At 37.2% G+C, this 22,169-nt stretch overlaps 1 protein-coding gene across 1 annotated transcript in view; it reads left to right on the forward strand.

Annotated features, from left to right (window-relative positions):
• Positions 1-22,169, forward strand: part of ccdc85cb (coiled-coil domain containing 85C, b) — a gene marked incomplete at its 5' end in the record, with an annotated part of 78,473 nt that overhangs the window by 45,706 nt on the left and 10,598 nt on the right. The window contains 3 exon segments of the mRNA XM_014019717.1: positions 8,201-8,280; positions 9,241-9,282; positions 19,728-19,832. Coding sequence (XP_013875171.1) covers positions 8,201-8,280; positions 9,241-9,282; positions 19,728-19,832 — 227 coding nt within the window.

Genomic DNA, 22,169 nt, shown 5'->3' on the forward strand with positions numbered 1-22,169 from the left:
TTTTTTACCTATACATATTTATTCCACTCAGTTAATGTGTGATTTATTTATTTTCTATTATAAGTTTTATATCGTGATATATATCGTGATTTATATCGTTACCGCCACTCGTCATAATGTATATCGTGATATGAATTTTTTGCCATATCGCACATTCCTAGTGGCATTTATTGCACATGCGTTTCAAATCTCTACATAATTTTTCACAGGCGTTAAAATGTCTGGATTTCTTCCCTTGAACAGATTGATTGATCGAAACCACTAATATTCTGTTTCTTGTGTCTGACWGAAACGAGACATCAACTCTAGTTTGTGTAATAAACCGTAAATCTTTATAAGTAGCTTTATTGTCTACAGTTTTATTTGTATTTTTGGCAGAGAATAAAATGTCATTTGGAGAGGAATTATAACTTTGTGGGGTATTTTTTTTAAACTTTGTGTAAAGCAGAAAGAGTGAGATTAGCTGATTAGCTGTAATGGACAGATGGGGATGGGGGTGCTTTGGAGCCCAGCAGAAAACAAAGGAGGGCCAGTGGAGGTCACGACCTTTTAAAAAGGTCACGCTAAGTGTTTAGAACTTGAGATTTGTTTAGTTTAGCTTTGTTTTTATTCTTTTTTTTCTTTACTCATCACTAAGCAGCTAGGAGCTGAGTTTTTCAGGCTAGCCATTAAGAAAATGTAATACCTTTTTAAAACGGAACAGAAAAGCCTATAAATCTAGAATAGTTACATTAGAAGGACATAAAAAAATGAAGGGAAATAAGGGAGTGGGCCACAGTTGAGGAAGGAGCTGTGGGTGGAAGTGGGTCACAATGACAGTGACGTGATGCAGAGTGACACGCTGAGAGACGGATGGACTCGCGCCACTCTCTGCCTCGTCTTTTTGTCTCGTACTCGCACTAAAAATTACAACCGTTTCTACACTCCAGAGGTAAAAATAGCTCCCACTGTAAATAAGAGCATTCCTCACTTTTTTCTTTGTACATAGTTTACTGCTGAGTTTATTATAATTCACTATAATTTATTCTTTATTAGCTCACATTGTTGCATTTAGGTTCGACATTACTAAAAACAGCAGCTCCTGTGGTGGTGGCATAAAAAGGCAAAGAAACAGAGCCGAGTTTTGCCGGGTAATTATTTTGTACTCGACAATGAATCCCCACATGACCCGTAGCTTTTTTTTTTTTTTTTCTGCTGAAGATCAGGAGATGTGGAGTCCGGGGAACGGAGGGGATAAAAGCCAGAGAACAGTTTAATTGCCTGACCCTTCTCCCACCAGGATGATTATCTGGAGCTCGCTGGTAAAAGTCTGATGACTCCATTCTCCCTGTGGCTCCGTGTGTGCTTTTGTGAAGTGTTATGGACTCTCGGGCACTTATATCTGCACATATTTAAAAGCAAAGATCCATCAGTCTTATCCTGTATTTCAAATTCACAGGGTCACTTAAAAAAAGATACTGACAATTATAGAAAACCATATTAGCTGTGGGCAGTGCACCACTTTTAACTTCCCAGAATCAATCAATTTTTTATAGACCATCGCATCGCAGCCCAGTTGAGAAACTACGATAATTCTTTGTGTCCAACAATAGTGCTTAAAGAGGACACGATGCAAAATCCATTTTTTAGCAGTTAAATACATTTTTTTGTGTACTTGAAGTTTCTAGGAGTGCAGAAACRTTGAAATTAATCTCTCCAGGTGCTGCGTAGGTAACTTTATATGCTGTTTGGTTCATATTTTTCAACCTGCTCAGTTTTCTCTATTTTATATGACATTGTCAGAATTTATACATCAAATTATTTGCAATTACAATTTTGTTGTCTTCGTTCTCCTCTGACTCTGCCTCCAACATGTAAATCTGAATGGACTAGTCTTCCTTTGCTGACATCTTTTAATTAATTTGTAAATAAAAACATTTAGATTTAAAGAGACAGTCTCAAAACGAGTTGATCTGAGAAAGAGTGGCTTTAGTTACCACAAGGAGGAATTCAGATCATAGCATTGCAGTTCCRCTTTATTAAAGACCCCAACTGAATGATTTAAATTAGAAAAAGAAGGATTTAAAGGCATGACGTGTCTATTTTAAATAACATTCTAACAAAGTAAACACCATAGYACAACACAAGATTATTTGTGACCCGTATAGTTTTGTGCCATTAAATGTTTGTTTCCAAATTACATACACTTTGGTTCAGATAGCTTAAAAGTTTTTTATTTGTTTTTTTTTACAGTAAGAAAGCACTCTGGTAAAGCGTTTTTTTTTTTTTTGTTCATCACCTTAAAATGCAGGCAATCCTGTACCATATTTATTTATGTATAATACAGTCTCGAGCATAATATGATCATCATTTTTTGAGCTTACAAAGCTGATCATCAATAACCCGTGTATAATACCCCCCCCCCACACACACACACACATTATGGATAATTTTTAGGGTTAAATTTCTAGTATTATACATGAATAAATACAGTAATTGTGTATGCAAGAGTGTGTGTTCATAAATTGTTYGTCTGTGAGCAAAACAATCCATAAATCAATGAACACAGTTTAATGAAACTCAAAATGCAAACACTGGATAAACATCTACCGATATGTAGCTATTGAATTTGACCTTGTTCAAAATGGCTGCCACAGCTAATCAACCTGAGCTAACACAAAAACTGTGACTATAACCCTGTCATTTCCACAGATATTGTGTTAAAACTTGGTGTGGTTGTAGCTGAAAGTCTTCCTGATCATATAATCTGAGTGCTAACAGATTCAACGTTGTTGTCAACTTTAGCATTAATTGTTSTAATTGGCTATRYCTGTTAGCAAARTATTTYATCACAGTAGATGAACCTCTCAGTAGGTAATCATTGGAAATATAGAGTGTATTAGTAGTGTAACAATCCATCAATCCACATTTATTTATCGATTTAACGATGGATGATTCAATTACATAAAGACAAAATGGAAACATCGATGTGAATCATCATTATCTGCCCCGTGTGGATTGATATGATCAATTAAATCGAAATTGTTTCATGACAGATAGGGCTGCCACAAACGATTATTTTTACAATCGACTAATCATCGATTATCTTTTTCGATTAGTCGACTAATGGGATCATACGTTAATTGAATATAAAACATACAGCTTATCGCATCAGAATGCAGCTTCTATTAAATAACCATGGTTAGATTTTAGCTATATGCTAACTAAAAATAATTGCTGTGGAAGGCAAGTTCTGCCTTGCAGATATTACACAGGTTTCTCTTTCATTTTCTTAAAATGATCCCACACTTTTGAGCTCCGTTGCTGGGTAGCCATGATACCAGAGCCTGTCTGTATAATGTCTTGTGACGTCCACGGCCTACCCCAGTTACCACTACTGTGCATGTGTGTCAAGGACAGAAAGGCAGATGTGGCAGTGGAAGGTGTCAAAGCAGTTTGGAGAGAAAAACAAAGAACAAAAAAAAAAGAAAATGATTAATCAATTATTAAATTAGTCATCGATTATTTTAATAATCGATTAGTCATCGATTAATTGATTAATCGTGGCAGCCCTAATGACAGACTTTGTGATACTGAGAAACATTATATCTTCATCAACAGACTGAACACAAAGAGCATACAGAAACTAAACTTGAAAAGAAAAAAAAAGAAAAATAAACACTGAAAATCACTGAACCTGACAACAGACTGTACAGTCTGTAAAAYCAGAAAGACGTTCTAACTGAGCAGTCAGGCTAATGGCTATTCAACCAGCTACTGTAGTTCTAAACCAGATTTGTGCCGTCTTGCAAGCAAACACTAATTTGATCAACTTTTTTTTCCAGCTGTCACGTTTTCATAATTTGTTTAAAGACAAGCAGTTGCACATTCAGTTTGTCCTTGTTGTATGAGTGTGTATGTTTTAAGCTTCTGCTATGATGTTTATAACGCTGACAAATGTTTTAACCAAGACCTTTAATCGTCCTGACACAAACAAGAGCCACATATTTAAACAAGTGAATGCATTTAAATAGGTGAATGCTACGCTTTGAAGATAAACATCTGGTTGGGTACTCTGTTACCAAACTCCACACAGGAGTGTTTGAGCCAAAGGTCGGATCAGGATCCTTGTTGCTGTGCCGATGGCAGCGCTGCTGTTCCACCATCCACAACATCACGTGTAACGCTGATTGAAGTTATGCTCTCTGAGATTTAGCCGTCTGTAACACAATCAAAGGCTTATGTTTGGGGAGCGGCACTGAGAGAGAGAGAGAGAGCTGTGGGATTTAAAAAGGCTACTCATGTTTACAGATTTCCTCATACTAGATTTTTTTTCTTAGTGACTCCATTCAAACCCATATACATAAATAATTAGCTTTGGTTTCATGCCTCAACCGTCATTAAATGGGATTAAAAATAGGACTAAATCCAATGATTGCTGAGAGTTAGATCTTTATCACTGTCAGCGAAAAAAAATATTTAAATGTCCTCGTTTATTGTCTCTTTTGGAGTCGTCTTTCTTTGTTGTTTTGGTGTGCTGGGGAGGACTCAAAGCTGAGGAACCTTCATCCTAATCGGCTTGAGATTTGGCTGCAGGTCAGGCCAGCAGATGAATGAGGATTAGGGGGTCACAAGGCAGTTAGAGAGGATTACCAGCTCTGGCCACTCCAACCTGCTCCTGTAGCTGTCCAACCATTGGCTGAAAGGTGCTATCTGCAGCAGCTCTCCCAAAAAGTCAACAGAAATGTGCATGGCTTGGGCTATTGTCTGGGATTTTTAGGGAGCTTATTAAATAATGTTTTTTATACATTAGGAATAAAGAAAACTTGATATTAATCTGTTTTAGAACTTTAAGACATTGAGTATTTCATAGTGTGCTCTAATAGTTAAACAAATTGTGCGTTTTGGTGATTGGTTTCTGTTCAGTAGCGCCCCCTAGTCAAGTACACCAAGCAAAAATGTCCAGCGGATTTATTTAATGAGGATCGTTTAGGAATAAACAGCGTTCCCTCGATGTTGGAGCAAATGTCTTTGAGCTCTCCTGCAGCTTTTTTATTTTCAGCAGGAAATCTTCTACATTTTCTTTATTACACCTTCCAATCAAAGGCTCGTCTCTTGCTGGAGCTCCAGCAAGAAAACAAAAAGAAATGAAGTTGCATGTGCAACGATGTGCTCCTTTTCAGTTCCCTCCGTGTAGGTCTGCTTTGAAGTTTAAATAAAACACGTCTTTTTTTTTCGATAACAGGCTCCGTACCACCTACCGAGTCAAACCACCTCCGTTCCCTCGCGCTGCTCGTGTCCCTGGTTTGAACTCTGCAAACCTGATGCACAAAACGCTGCATTACTGTCAGGATGATTATGGGGAACTCTGGGGAAAAAGTCAGACGTCTGTCACAAATCCTTAACATGAGGATTATGCTGGATGCGGAGCAAAGGACGAGAAATTTACGCGGGACGAGTGTGTCTAACAAAGCTGCTTGTCTGGGACGTGTTTGACATTTGACATAGAATTCACATAGAATTTGTTAGAACGTATAGAAAAGAGATGTGGAAAGGTACGCTAGAAGTAGCTAAAATTTAGTCAAAAATGGCTAACATTTATGGCTGAAATGGTTAGTTGAGAAATCACTGATCAGCAGGTGAGAACATAAACAGGCTCTGAAAGTTAAGGTTTTATGAATTGTGGCTTTGTGAAAAAACAAACATTACATTAAATGATGAATAAATCAAACTAAGTAACGACTAATTAGCCAAGCTAACAGGTAATCTGTGTGAGGTCAAGACCAAATTAGATTGTTGACGTCAGTTCTAATCTCAGACGAATATTCATTCATCTTCTTTACCTGATTCTGTTTCTCGGGTCTCAGCCAGGGGGCAGCCCGGACAGGTCGCAAGTCCATGAAAAGAACACAGACCCACGGAGGCCACATCCTATGCAGTCTATGACTGTGTCTCAATTCACGGGCTGCATCCTCATGAGTGCCTAGCCTACCTGGGCCACGTGGGCCATGTGGGCCACATCCTTCCCAGTCCGGGTAGGCTGCATGAAACCGCTGTGAAATGAGACGGTCTATAACCTTCGCTTGACGTATGTTTGTGTGACCATTTGCTACCCTTGTTATCATAGTGATTGGTTATATATTAGACTTATGTGTTGGGACATGTATTCACATGTCTTTTTACAGGAAAAATTAAAACGTTAATGTAAACAAATACAAAAAACATGAATATTTCGGGATTAGCTCCAGTATTAGTTCTTATAGTTAAATTTTATTTATCATCTCATTGCAGCATAAATATCATCAGCTAAGTTGCTAAACTTACTTTAAAAAACTAATTTTTCTGTATGTGATGAATTTCCAAACTACGCTTTTTAACTTAATTAGAATAAAAATCCGCCATCTTCATTTTTCTGTTGGGTTTGCTGACGGCGCGATGAATCCTGGGGTATCCTCGGCCGGGAAGGATGGTCAGACACAGCCTTGGTTTTTAGGGACTGTATGGGCCGCATGAGAAGGACGTTCCAAGGGGACACTGGGACCTTCTTGCTGAAAAGAACCACCATACCACCTGCAATCAATCATAAAATCTTATGCAACATGAAACTGACAGCAGTTTAAATGATAAGTTTAGAAAATAGTTGCATTAACTACTATCTTTTTTTTTTCTGTGTATTTGAGCTCTTTTAAACCAAAGCAAACCACTTTGGTCCTTGTCCTGTGCATCAGTTCAATCAGAATGAAAGTGTTTCTCCCACTGAGGTCATTCAAAGAGCTGTCTTTACCAGATAAGAAATAATTTGTTCATAACTTTTTCTTACAACCTCTCTTGAAAATATTTAAAGTACTACAATACTGTATATTTATGCTGTTTTTAGAGTTTCAAAGGGTTCGCAGTACTTTTGCTGTGTATAAGAATATGTAAATTTGGGGATTTTGGTCTTTACAAGTGGTTGAAGAGAAAAAAAAACAGCCTAAACATCTTGGGAGTTTTAAATCTTTTAAAGGGGACCTATTTTGCAAAATTCACATTTTAAAGTTTTTTTTAACTCAACTTTGGGTATGTACTTCTTAAAAAACAGTCCTAGGACCAAACAAATGCACCCAGGGGCATATTTGCTGTAAGTAAATGTATTTTTAATGTATTTTAACAACAAGTTTTATACTTCCGTCATTTTGTGATGTCACAAGCCGTACGACAACCCACCGGAACCTGAGTTCAGCCCCTTACCTAGCAACCCCCAGGTGAAGCTCCACCTCCTCAGTATAAAAAGCCGTCACGGTTGTTGTTGTGTAATGCGCWRCTCATTTCACAACACGCCTCCAATAGGGAAATGGGTAGAGTGTTGGACCAGAGAGTGGGAGACCAGGGCTTGAGACCGGCACAGACACAATTTAATTATTTATTTTCATTCATTATGAACACATTTTCTCATGTACCTCTATTGTTTAGCTTATTAAAGCCTTGTTAAAGCCTATTTGTTCGAGTTTCTGAGGTATTTTGATCGCTGCTGCTCCCTGCTCTGGTAACAGCATGCAGAGTGAGCGCAGAGCAGAGGAGGGGGAGAAAAAAAAAGAAGCTGCCACCACTTTTCTGCCTCTGGGTCTCATATGGTTGTACAACGGAGCTTCTGCTATTATTAGCCATGCTAACGTAAACGCTGGCTCTGGAGGGCGGAGTTAATGTCAACAGATTTTGGAGGGCGTTGCCAACAGAGCTCATTAACATAAACAGCTCTTCTGAACAGAAGTCAAAGCAGGCAGAACTAGAAAATGGGAAATTTTATTATCTGAGAATTATTTTGTGCATTAAATTGAATGAACGTGGTCTGGATAGCCCACAGACATACTGTACCATTAAAATTTCTAGGATGCATAACTGGTCTCCTTTAAGATTTATAGATGTGTTTGAGCTCCTTTCCAGCACAAGACAACAGCATCTGTATTGGTTTTGTTTAAAAAAACAGTTAACTTAGTTTAAAAGATCACTTGTTTGTTGTAAAATTAACTCCATTTGAATGAATGTTAAAACAAAACCATGAGGTTAAAATTCACATTTGTGGAATGCTCTTCTGCAATGTTTTTTTTATCATTATTATTATTTTGTACAACAGCCTTTGGAGCTCCGTGGTCTTTCTGCCTCACTGACCCTGCCTGACTTTTTTTTTCCTTTAAGGTCTTTGAAATGCTAATCTCTTCTTCTCCCCTGTTCTCTTCTTCAGATTCCTCCTCCAACTACATCAGGCAGCTGGAGACCAAGGTGCGGATACTGGAGGATGATAAAAATAAGCTCCTCTCTCAGGTGAGCGTATGCACAGCTAAGGGTCTTTCACCTATCAGAGCTCAGTCGTCTCAAAACTTCAATAAAACCCCAACAACTCGCCCTAAAAAATGATCAGCAGATGAGAAGCATGAGAACATATCTATTTGTATTTAATTCACGGGAAGTCACTAATCTTCACTTCCATCAGAGACGTTCGCCTCAGAGACGAGCTAGGGGGAGCAGAAGAAACATGAGAGGGGGCCTGAAAAGGGAGGAAAAGAGTAAAGTGACAGCAACATTGAGTTTAAAAAAATCAAGACATCTTCCCTTAAGTTGACCTCATAGTGACTTCTCTCAAATTTGAAAGTGTGGGAGGTGGGTGGGGGGGTGTTGGAGGAGGATGGGGAGGAATTTTTAGTGTGGTTCACCAGGAGGTCACGTCTCAGACTGCAGAAGTGTGTGTTCACACACACACACACACCCGACCAAACCAATTAGCTCCATAACGAGAATCAAATTTTAAACACATTCATTATTTATTATTAAGACTCCTGTAAAGGTTTCTATGAAGTCGGGGCACAGACACACAACGGTTCTCGACTTTTAAACAGCCTCTAAAAAATGTTTCATCTTCTTATTTTTCACAGATTCCTCTTTCCCCAGTTGTTTCCCAGCAGATTCATACGTAGACAGAGCATAGGCTGGTATCAGTGGTGTGAAACGATCCTCATAATTAGCTCCTAAATACTACAATTAGGTGCTACACAAGCCAGGAGGAGTAATGTGAACCTTCCTCTCGGTGCTGATTGTCCTCATTCACTGAGGTGAGGCAGATTTTAGCGTCAGATAAGTCTGATGAAAGACAAAGTGTTTGGAACTTTGAGGGGGAAAACTCTGCTTGATTTCAGCTTGCCAAAAGAGGGAAGACGGAAAAAGATGAAAAGAGGCAATAATAATAACTATAATACTGTAAATCTCTCCATGGTTTTCTCTCCCTAGGCTTATAACCGCTATAGCTTATCACAAATACAGACGAAGAAGGTAACTTTCTAAAATGTCACTCTGTGTTGACTCTTCTGCTGCTTTTTGATTCTCGTTACTGTCTGGTGGCGGAAAATTTCACTGCTTTCAGCTCGATTCTGCCTWTTATAACACGGATGGACACAGTCAAAGCAACAGTTGTACAATTTAATGTACCTATTTTTAATTGAAGTGTGTAATAATYGAGCTGTGGTTATATTTAAAGAAGAAATTCAGATTTAATAAATACAGTAATTATTTTTAATTTGTCTAGGTCAGTTGGTGAAGCTGCTCACAATACAAACACATTTTTATTTACTTGGTTTAAAAGGACATTGTTGTTTCTGCTGTTATGAAACAAACATTTAATCTTTTCTTTTATCATTTTATTTTCCCACTAAATTCCAAAGATCTGTTCCCACCATGATAGAAACTTGATCTGTTTTAGATCAAGCTTCTTCCACTGCAAAGACTGATAAAATAGCATCTGTCCCTTATCAAGATTAGTCATTGGGACACGCATAGCTAAAATACATGATCTTGCAAACCTACTCAAAATATACAAAACCTGATACACTTTGCATTTAAAATGAACAAAATGTGCAGCTGGTTGTTTGCAAATCACCAAGTGGTCACTACACCTTTTTTTTCTTCGTTTTTTTTTCCCTTTAAGATCACTCATTGATCCCTAAAATAACTCAGAAAACTGGTTTACTTCAAGAAGCACAGCACTTGTTGTTGTGACTTGTTGGGAATACAAAATTCATTTCAAACTACAAGCAGTGATAAAGGGCCCTCGCACCCCGGGGCAATCCGGATTGTGTGTGCGTCCAGCTAAAGCAGTCTTCTATCAGTCAAGTTTTGTTAAGCACAGCTAAAAATAACAGTATGAAGAGGCTAGCTATGCACCAACACTTCCAACTTCGTTAAGCTGCCCCAGCCAACCCTTTTGTCTACTGCAAATCATAAATATATTCATGGTCTCTTAAATGGTCTAAACTTTACACAATGGTTTTGAAGCTGCTATGATAAAAGGTGCGTGGGAGATTTTTTTTTCATTAATAGGTATTTTTGCGCTGCCACTAGGTGGCATAGTGATGAATTTAAGGCATATCCTATGGCCATGATCAGGACTTGTGCTGCATTCTGTTTACATCGTATTCCGGGAACTGGTAAATGGTAGAGACGTCATTTTCCAACAAACCATGTGAAACTGTCGGCTAAATGGAATGCAATATGTATTATATATAATATATATTGTTGCCGCTAACCTAACTCTAATACTGCTACAATGTAAACAATGACAAAAAGAGAGCTCTACTACGTACGTCATGCAATTAAACATTGATTTTAACACGTATAGTATTACACAGAAAACACACTACTTGTGTGAGTGATTAAACATGCACAAAAATTTAAGAAAGATAATTAATAGTAAACGTTACGGAGTTAACTTTGTAAAGCTGCGAGTAGCCGCCATCTAAAACTGGGGGCAGTTTCATTTCTTCCACTATACCAGTGGACTATTACCATTGGAGGGGGTGTTACTCTTTAAGTCTACCATTGGGAACAGAGAAATTACCACTTCCCAGGACCACTGGAACGCAGCATTGTACAAAAAATTTACTGTGCTGTTAGCCCAATTGATGTAAAAATGGGCAGACACAATAAATAAATAAATAAATCTCATGCCAACACTAATCAGATTAACCAGCAACCATTGATAAATTTTGTGCACTAGGTGCACTGTAGGTTTTATAATATGGTGTCAAGAAACTTTTTTGTAGGACATGAACCGATGCACAAATGCACAATTTTATATAGGAGCTACAATCAAGATGGCACTAGAGAGCCAGTTTTTAGTAAACATATCTGGATCTTTATGTCTCCCCATTATTGCACAAGTTTTAAATATCTACCAAGTTTTGAGAAGCTCAACCCTCCAGAACAGTATGGAAATTGGAGTTATGTAGTTTTGGGGATATGTCTAAGGTCACCAAGCTGCCATATCCATGCCCTTTGGTGGCTGCTAGTGATGAATATTTACTTGGTTTTTAAAATGTCTAAACTTTACACTTCAATTTTGAAGCTGCTAGGGTTAATAATTTGAGTGGGATATTTTTTCATGCACAATAAGGCATTTTTATACTACCACTAGGTGGCGCAGTGGTCAATTCACAACATTTGCACATGGTCATGTTCAGGACTGGATGCCTTTATTTTCATGTACATTTTTGCAGTTTGGACAGTTGACAGTGATGTTACCCCCAACGTGTTTAAGTTAAAATGGGAGTATTAAAAAATCCACACTGTTCAAATTATCCAACAACTTTTCAACAACTTTTGTTCACCATTTTGTCAAGAAGCTTTGGTCCAAATTTGCAGTTGATGCATTAAATTTTGAGGGCGAAATACTGTAATGTGAGAATTGCCGAAATATTTCTTCTTCTTTTTTTCAAAATAGCTGACTTCAACAACATCATGGTGCCAAGCTTTTTGTTTATACTGGAATGATGTACAGTACATATCACCAAATTTCACGAGTATGTTAATGTCTTAACAAGGATTCATAAATCTCAGCCTTTAAAATGTAGTGAAAAAAGCATCCTGTCAGGAGAGAAAAAAATCTTATAATATTATTAATCAGGTTAAAAACAATAGGGCCTCCTGCTGCTTCACAGTGCTTGAACCCTAAATATAGTGGTACGGTGCCAGGGAGAAGAAAAAAAGGAATTGTTGGAATCATTAAACACTTTCAGTCATAACTTCTCAAGATAACCTGGATATTAGGGATATTTTCAAGCAAAATTACTTTTCCAGTCACTTGACAATTATCCAATTATTGCTAATTTTATMAAGGTTTACCCCCACCTGTCACACTCCCAAGTGAGTGTTAAAATGTTAAACCCGTGGGCCTTGAGTTTGACACATGTGCCCAATGACATTTATTGGCATCCAAAGCATAAAAACTGGAACTTTTGTTCTGACAAAAATTTAAATAAAACCCACCGTATTGATTTACCATTACCTACATGGTTATTATTAATTTCAAAAAACATATAATGAGCTTGAACAAAATTTAATTTCTCTGGAAGTCATCAAAACCACAAATTTTCACATACATGCTGCATGTTTTGCAATAAATCAACAAATACATTGATCTGCAGGCTTTAGAGATGCGGTTTGGTAAAGTTTATAGCCTTTWAATTATATTGAAACATGATTTTAGTTTATTTAAATGATAGATTACCCGTAGAGATGTCACTTATTTTTAATATTTATAGTAMAAAAGGAAATTGTTAGTGCTGCATGACAAATTAAATTATCTTGGATCCATTTTTGCAATCATTGATTGTGGTGTTTCCTTTCTCAAAGAACACTGATACTCTATATTGGACATAACCTTCATGCTCTACTTTAAATTGAGTCAGACACGTTTAATATCCTTGTTTTGTGTCTCATGCCAAATATACAGTCATCAGATTTCTGCACAGAGCTTCAGTGGTTCAGCAGATAAATGTATTTTCACACACTGGAGAATGTAAAGACATTTCTGTCAAACTGTCAGCTGTTTTAGGAATAAACATAACATTTCCTTGTAGAGTTGTTGCTTCTGTGTCCTGTCCGCTTCACACGCTGCCAGCATGCTGGGCTAATGAATCCCACAGCTGCTTTTCTTTCTTGGCATTGAGAAAAACTTTTGTCTGTCCTTGGAGCTGCATTGCATTGCGTCTGGTCCAGGGTACCCCAGGTGAATGGATGCTACRTCGAGCTTTGGTGCATAAACCGCACACTCTTGTTCTTCGCTTGTCGAAACGTCTGACGGGCTGAATAATTCAACATATGGGGGCAACACAGGTGGATCCAGGCATCCATTATGCATGACTGCCAACTGTTGTGTGAGTGTGAGGGAAAAATCAAAAACCGTTACTCGTTTAAAGGTAAATATTCTGCGCTGATGTCACAAATGGAAGAACATTTCTTTGAAAACAGCACAAATAAGAAGTACAGGACTTCAGCTATTATTGATTCTTATGTAATTTCCCATTTGAAGACTTGGAGGTGGATTTCTAACTGTGGATTAGTTGCCTCAGTGGACGTATTGCTAAACTTCCCGTATWATGTAACCAAACGAGTGAAACTTGTGCGCAGCTGAAAAGAAACAATAGTCTCTTATGGTAGGAATGCTGAGCCTCCAGATCAGCTTGGTGGGATAAATTTCTGCTGCACTAAAGGGAATACTGAGGAAGTTAACAAAAGAGCTTCAAGGTGCAAATTACCAAAAGGCCTTCAAAGAACAGGAGTAACTAAAGAAAACCAGGGTGCAACACATTTTTCCTTCACACTTGCTGCCACATACTTGCTAACAAGGAAAAAAGCTCACTGGGACTTTGAAAATTTAATGACTTAAATAGCCCATTTAGATAGCACTTCTTCCAACAACAGCTTAACCTGAATCCATTTGTAAGAGTGAGCAGTAGTAGAGTCTTGTGGTTTAGAACGATACAGCCAAATGACTTAGAGCTTACTCAATGACAGCATGTTTAATTTATGGTCTAAGAAAGTAGACGGGCTAAAGAGCCATAGATTCAGGCTTGTGTAAGCTCAAAATAAATCCAGCCATGAGCTTTTAATGAACATCAGTAAAAATCTGTTTCTATTGTTTTATTCTACTACTTCTGTTGCTAACAATAATGGCTTACAATAGAAAAAATGCAATTCTTCATTTTAGTGTATCACCTTTTTGTAAGTGCGTAGACATCCTAACGCTCCAAATTATATAAAAATATATTAAAAAATGTAATAAAGTCATTCTTACTGTCTTGGTGTGATTTATGAATGTGGAGTTTGAAGGCAACCAGCTGCTGCTATGCCTCTGAGCTGCCGGCAGACGCAGTGACACAGATTTAAAAAAAAAACGTGGATATGTGAAAAGGTCAGCTGGCTTGTGGCTCGATGGTGATAAAGTGATGACAAACCATCTGTATGACCAGTCAGCCATGGGTTTTATAAAGGGAGATGACCCCGACATTTTTATTTTTTATTATTATTATTTTTTTTTTTTTTGCATAATGCTCCAAGCCAGTTTTGGTTTTGCAATTTTGGTTTCATTATTTCTTCCCAGCTCGACTGGGGTTTTTGTGAATGACTAGAGGCAGACTAATAAAAGGTCTCACCTTTTCTGTTTCTCTGTATTTCAGGTATGATCATGTTAAAATGTGAATTTTTGTTGAGCTATAGATACCATTGGTATTGGTACCATTGGCATATTCCCTGCAGGGGTTCTTAACCTTTTTGACCTCGGGGCCCAATTTGTTGAACATAAAGTGGCACGAGGTCCAGTCAGACATTACCAATGTAGGGATCAAAAAGATTATTATTCTAAATCTTGCTTTAATTTTTCTTGTATTTACATCCTAACTAAACTATCATAACTAAAATAACTAAATTAAATACACTTACAGTTTAAAAGTAAAACTCCTGTCAAATAATCACAAGACATGATTATGACAAACATTTTTATATTGTAACCTGCTCATAACAATTATTTGTCAACAGACCACTCAGGCTTATCAGGACAAATATATATACTGTATATACTGTATATATTTATATTAAATATATTAATATAAACAATAACAAAATAGACAATTCAAAAAATAAAATTGTGGGCATAAATAAATAAATTAAAAATGTTTAATGTAACTTTTTCAAAATTAAAAAAACTAAAAAATAAATTTGAGAAAGTACAAATGAAAATATAGCATTTTTAAACTTTTGAAACTAGAAGCTGCTCTTCATATTAATGACAAAAAATAACAGTAACAACAGCTTTTGACAAGTTTAAAATTTCTTTAAAATACATTCAAAATGTTTAAAAATAAACTACAAAAATTAATTTAAGGTGCAAATTAAAATATAGTTGTATGTGCAACTGTATTTGATAATGTTTTGAAATTTTAAAATACTGATGATAGAACCAAGCTGTTCTTCATATTAGTGACAAACTTTGTTGTTTTTTGATGAGTTACTTTCATTTTTGCTTCTACTTTTCATTAAAAATAAGTTTCCATTCTCGGCAGGTTTCTAAGGTTCTTCTTCTACATATAAAAAAATTGTTAAACAACTGAGTGGCGCACTACTGCAACTAGTGGTGAGAAAGTGTATTGCACCTTTTTCAAAATCAATGCGATTCCACGGCCCTCTGCGGTCCAGAGTTAAAAACTGTTGTTCTTTTGAGGCCCTCAAGGTGGCGCTCACCTAGTTAAGAATCTCTGCTGTACAGTTTCAGTTTGTGAACTTTCGCAGATTTTTTTTAATATAACATAATTACTAGTACTTTGCGGGAATTTCTGTTATATTGCAGTAAMCAAAAATACAGTAACGTAAGGAACATCCTTTTTTTTTTATCTCTCGAGCTTTTAAATGAGTTTTTGAGCTAAATTATTAAATATAATTTGTGTCCGTTACTTATAAAATTGTATTGGCCAAAATTGGAATTGGCAGGTCAGACCTTTTAAAGATCGGTGATTGACGATCGGTCAGAAAACTGCAATCGGTGCACTGTGACGCGTGACAGGTACCACGCTTCACCCAGAGTGCAGCATTTCCACTTTCCAACAGTTCGTTGCACCGTACCATGTGTAGCAGCTAATGGCTTAGCTCTCATTTGTTTTTGTTTGCTTCTTACTGCATTAGGATACCACCCCAGACTCACTGCAAGCATTGCCTGGACCACATCCAATATTCACATTATTGGCTGATAGCTACTCTAAGAACGTTACCCCCACAAAAATCAGAGCTTCACTATAACTGTAAAGAAATGTGTCACTGGTGGGAAAAATAAATCATTCATAGGTCTTCAAGATCAACATATCACTGCAGAGACATTGTCATGTTTGTCGAGCTCAGGTCACGTTGAACAATACTAAGCTCTCCTTTACACTTAATGATTACTTTGATACAATGTAAAATGAGTGTGGGTAGTGTCTGCAAGGTCTTGGCAAAGTCTTCAGGAGTGAATAAAACATGCAATGGGCATAAAAGTGTATGATAGGTCCACAACCAAGAAATATCCACTTTGTAAATGTTATTTGYGTGTGATTGGTGCAAATGCAGCAGGACAAGTTTATTTAGCAAAATTTCTACATCAGTGTAAAACAGGCACTTGTACATTTCAAAAGAAAGCAGTATTAGTATTAGACTTATATATAAAATATTAGTTCTTGTGCATTTTTTTCACAAAGCTTAACCCTGAGGAAAAAGCCACATTTCAAGTTTTCATCTTCACTCCAATGATTTATGATCAATAAGGACAAAATAGGCTTGCCTGAGTTTTATTTATGTACAATATAATAAAACACCCAGTCCTATTTTATCCTTGTGCAAGTGACATGTATTAAACTTTTTTATTGTTTTCATTGAATTATAGCCCACATGGCGCATCCTTCTTCCCTTTCTAACAGGGCAGCATCATCCCTGCCTCATAACTTACAAGAGAAACGATGCATCACGTCCACACAGCTTCTTCCTGTCCCCACCAAGAGCACTGTGATGGATAGACGGACAGAGTTTTAGCTGCCCTCGGCTGTCGAGCAAACAAACGGCTTTGTTGGTCACAGTGGTCAAGGTCAAATTGGCAGTAAAGTTGTGTGCTGATTTTCATTTTAAAAAAGAGATAAAATTTATTCTAAGAGAAAAAAATCGTATGTATTCGGATTCATTGGTCTAATTTGAGTACATTTGTCTCTACTTCTGGTTTGACATTTAGAGTTTCCTCAGCGCTTGGAGACATTTACCAAAGTAAAGAATTAAGGCCATAAATATGAAAACCCAAAGAATGGATCAGGAAGTGCCGAGGGAAGGATTGGTAAAGGTTAGAGGAAGACGAGCAGGGTGTGGAGGAGAGAGACGGGGAGGGTGGATATCAGAGGACAGACAGGACAAGGGAACTGCTGATTGCAGCTTTGTGCTTTAGAAAACATATGTGAGTGTGCACCTGACTATGACTCAGAGGGAGATAGTACATGGACAGACAGAGCACCGCAATGTCCAGGTTTTCACAGAAACACCCACAGCTCTCTGGCTTATTTATAGCCCCAGTGCTCCTAGGTGTCGCGTGTTTAAAACGCCACTCCTCACACAGAGCAAATACTCATGCATGATATGAGAAATGTCACAAAAGAACCATGGTTCCGTCGAGTTCTTGCCTACAGAGTGAAGCTAGGCTGGTTCCAGCTTGCAGGAACTCCAGTATTTGGCCACTATTGAGGGCGAAACCTTAAGAGCTCTGTGCTCCATATTGGTCCTCAGTGATGGTACAAAGTGAAATACAAAGTAGGACAAAATGTAATTTATGTAGAGCAATTTAATTAAGTTCAGTGCATGTATATAGCACCAAGTCACAACAAACGTCATCGAAGGGCACTGTACACTAAAAACAATAAATCTAAATAAGTCAGCAGATTGTATAGAGCAGCACATGCAATCATGTTAAAGTGACAATGAGAGATCAGATGCAGAACCAGGTCTGGTAATAAACCCATTCAGTTAATAACAACACAGTAAACAGTTACGAGAGCCAAAACTAAAGGCATTATTTAACAAAACGACTGGGGAATGTGTAAACAAATGTAGAAATAAAGGTTTATTGCCTTATACTGTATAATTTACATGAGTTCTGCCATTATGACTCTTGTAAGTCATTTTATTATACTGTAAAATGGAAAGGGTAATCTGCTCACGCATTGGCAGGAGCAAGTCTTGATGTTGGTGAAACACGTCCAACTGCAGTCCACCTCCTAAACAGCAGGTGTCACTACAGTGAAAATAATACCAAAACATTGCAGAAAAAAGGACTTCAATTTTTCCAAATTTTAGACTGAATATTTATCCTCAGCATAGTTTTTGAGACCTGAGCTTTCAGGGCTGTAGCCTCGAATTTTTCCTCTTATAAGAGAGCTTCTACGCAGGTGTCAAAATTAAGGCTAGGCGATACATATACATTTTTATATCAGTCGATATTGATAATTATTGATTAATTTTTTTGTTTTACTTACTTGAAACAAGGACTAGGATAAAAAAGGCTGATTAATATTGCCAAACTGGTGACATGACACTTCAGCTCTAGGGCTCTTTAATTTATGAAAACTAAACTGTATGACACAGATACAACAGCTTTGATTATTTTTGAGAGAAAAAAAACATTAAGACTTGAAGCAATAATATTGTGAACCTTTGAGACTCATGCCAGGAAATTGAAAAACCTCCTTTTAAGATCCTCTGGAGACTTCTTTTTTAATCCTGCTAGCAGCCCAGTAATATCTAGGGGTGTAAGAAAATATCAATACACTGAAATATTGCGATATTTCATTTCCCAATACTGTATCGATATTCTAAAGCCCTGTATCGATTTTTTATTAAGGTTTAAAATGTCAACTTTCCTGCCAGCCGTTCATTTTTATGTTGTAGTTCAGCCTCTGACCACTAGTTGGCAGCAGTGAGCCAGCCATTTGGCTCCTCTACCTCTTGAGGTAGAGGCTATTGTTAAGTGTTGGGTGACCATATTGTAAATTAATATTAAAAACTAAAAGCTGCAAAAAATATATTTTCAAACTATTTATTGGCAAATTTAGTCTAATAATTGAAAACATGGATGAAATAAGAAATATGAAACAAATAAAATAAAATACATACAAAGCAGAACACAGCTAAATGTATCAAAAGCATGTCTATGTGATAKTAGAATTTTCTGAGACAATGAATTTTGTTTTTTCATTTTTTTCCCCCAGTAAGAGGTTTTTATTTAATAGAATTTTTGGACAAAAGAAAGGGGTCACGATACGAAATATTGCGATACTGTAAGCAAGGCGATAGCCTTGCTTACAGTATCGCAATATATCGTATCGTGACCCCTCTGTCATGATATGTATCGTATCGCCAAATTCTTGCCAATACACAGCCCTAGTAATATCCGGGCTTTATTACTTGCACTATGTATTGCGTTATGACGATCAAGTATGCTAATTTACCAGCTTTTTTCTTTACTGGTTGGACTTCGCGGGTGTCTATTTTCAGCAGTCGCTGTAGGGGAGGCAGGGGACACCCTGGACAGGTTGCAAGTCCATCACAGGGGACACATACGGACAAACGAGGGAAACAAACATTCACACTCTCTCACCTAGGGACAAATTTTACAAGTCTGTGCAAGAAATAAAAAAAAGAATATTCTGAACCCAAATCGAGGGAGTTAGATTGATTTTTGAGTACAGCCCGGTGACAAATATTTTGCTAATTCATTCCAAAGTTAAATCAGTGAACGTTTATGAAAGCCATCCACCTACCTGCTTCTTGCTTGTGTTTGTTCTCTGTTTGTTTTTAGCCTTATTGTTGTATATTAATGTACGTGCAGTAAGTTTTGGCGTGACATTGAAGTCTTGTTTCTCTTTGTGCCCACGTGGATCCAGCAGTGCAACCCAGGTGACCTCCGCGCCCTGAGGAAGGGAATGACTCTGTACCACTCAGAGTCCCAGCTGTCCTCGCTGCCCCAGCGCCAGGAAGCCATGCACATGGTGAGCGCGCACACACACACAAACACACGCACACACACACACAAAAACACACACAAACCTCTCCCAAACACTGTGACACGTAGATAAAGGGCAAACCCTAATCACACTCAGGTTGTCTCCATCCTTAACAGATGTGGTTAAGTGTTGGGGGCGTGTCGAGCTTTAATTTCATACACATCTAATTGTAGGGAGGACTGTACTGGTGCCTTCGTGGCCAAATCAAGCCAGCGTTAGCTTTAATTCACGGCTCTTCAGACTCTTCAATTACACCTCTGCAAGCAGCCTTGCTGTCGTGACAGCCCCTACGTGACAGGAAGGAAACACAATCGCTCAGGAGGGAGGAAAAGGAAGAAATTCAATTCAAAAAAATTAGAATTCAATTCAAAAAATGTATTAATTTCTTTAAAAAAATAACAATATACAATAAAAAAACTAAGAAAATACACAAATCAAAAATCAATATAAAATGAAAGGTAGCAGAAGAAGAATAAATGTTATGTCTGTCCCTTTTATCCCCAGAATATATTCGAACAAAACATAATTTACAAAACAATACAAACAAAAATAAAAATATCAACTCAAACAACAATTCATATAGCTTCTCATTTTACTTTTCCATATACCTTCAACAAACTAGCTTTTATCTGTCTCATAAATATATACATTGATCTACCATTCCACAATCCTATACCCTGGATTAAACTATACCCTGGATTAAACTATACCCTGAATTAAACTATACCCTGGATTAAAGTACATCTTCCTCTCAAGCAAGTATGAAAATATGGCTTCACAAATATTTCCATCCCCTTTAGATAATAACAACTGTCTCTCTTAACAAAATTTGCCTGAATGTTGGAAGGGAAGGTAATAAGTTTGTGTGAGCCTTGTACATAAACAGTATAATATTATAGTAGGGGTGTAACGATTCGTTTTAAAAACGATTCGATTCGTATCACAATTCACAACTGCAGATATGATTCAAGGACAATCTTGGTTCATTTAAAACGATCCGATCTGAAACGATTCAGTGACTTAAAATCGATTCAGTAACTTTTTAGCTAAAAATTCAACCAGTGTGACTGTGAAATAAATGCCTTGATACTGGACAATGCAAATAAAGTTTCACAGATTCCTGTTGTTTCTTGTAAGGGAATCAAGCATAAATTGATGATAATAGATAGAGAAAAATAATCAAACAACAATTAATGGCAAAAGTATTCACATTTTGTATGCATAAATCGCAACCCAAAATAAATTGCCCGAGCTGAATTTTGGCCYAGTCTCTGACTAAACATGCTGACAATGCCTGAAGCTTCTGCAGAGCTCAGGCTGACGTTACCTTGCGTTGCTGCTGCGGTGGGGACACCGAAAGAAGTGCCTGGACGGTCGGCGTTGTGTGAAATCCCATGGCGCCTTAGGTGGTTGTAGAGATTTGTAGTGTTGCCATAATATTTTACTTGACCTTTGCATAAACTACAAACYGCGAGCGACTTATTAAGAATGTCTCCTTTTTTTTGCAAAAGCCAAAGTGTTTCCACACACTGGACCGCAACGGTGGCTTGATAATTTCTCTCGTCGAACGCTTCTTCTCTGCTGTCCTCCATGTTTTTTTGTCTGCTCGCGCGAGTTGATGACGTCACGGACAAGCAAAGTGAATCCAGTAAAATTTAACCTGACGATCATTAAAAGTACATAAAAAACGAACCCATATAAGGTGCTGTGCTTAAATCTGATAAGTTATTCCACAGTATCGACATAATCGATTATTTACATTTTAAAACGATTTTAGATCGATAAATGTCGTCCGGAAGGCCAACTTGCCGAGCACAGACCAACGTAGTTGGATTGTAGGAAAAAAAAATCAATGCATCGCTGTAATAGTGTAATAGATGAATCGTTACACCCCTACATCATAACTAAATCATAGAATTTCAAAATTTTCAGTTTGCAAAATAATGTATTTGATGGATGGTTGTAATCTTTTCTAAGGATAGTTCTTATGACTCTTTTCTGTAAAACAAAAATTGGATTTGTAATTGTTTTGCAAGCTTTACCCCAGACTTCAATACCGTAAATTAAATGCGGAACAATTAATGCAATATACAACACAAGCAGAGCTTTGTCATTGAATAACTCCCTGACTTTATACAGTACTGCAATAGATTTAGATATTTTTGTTCTTAAATAATTAGGGCTGTGTATTGGCAAGAATTTGACGATACAATACATATCATGACAGAGGAGTCATGATACGATATATCCCGATATATTGCGATACTGTAAGCAAGGCGATATATTGCGAAATTTTTTGTCCAAAAATTCTATTAAATAAAA

This window comes from Austrofundulus limnaeus, unplaced genomic scaffold, assembly GCF_001266775.1.
Source record: "Austrofundulus limnaeus strain Quisiro unplaced genomic scaffold, Austrofundulus_limnaeus-1.0 Scaffold227, whole genome shotgun sequence".
Classification (NCBI taxonomy): Eukaryota; Metazoa; Chordata; class Actinopteri; order Cyprinodontiformes; family Rivulidae; genus Austrofundulus; species Austrofundulus limnaeus.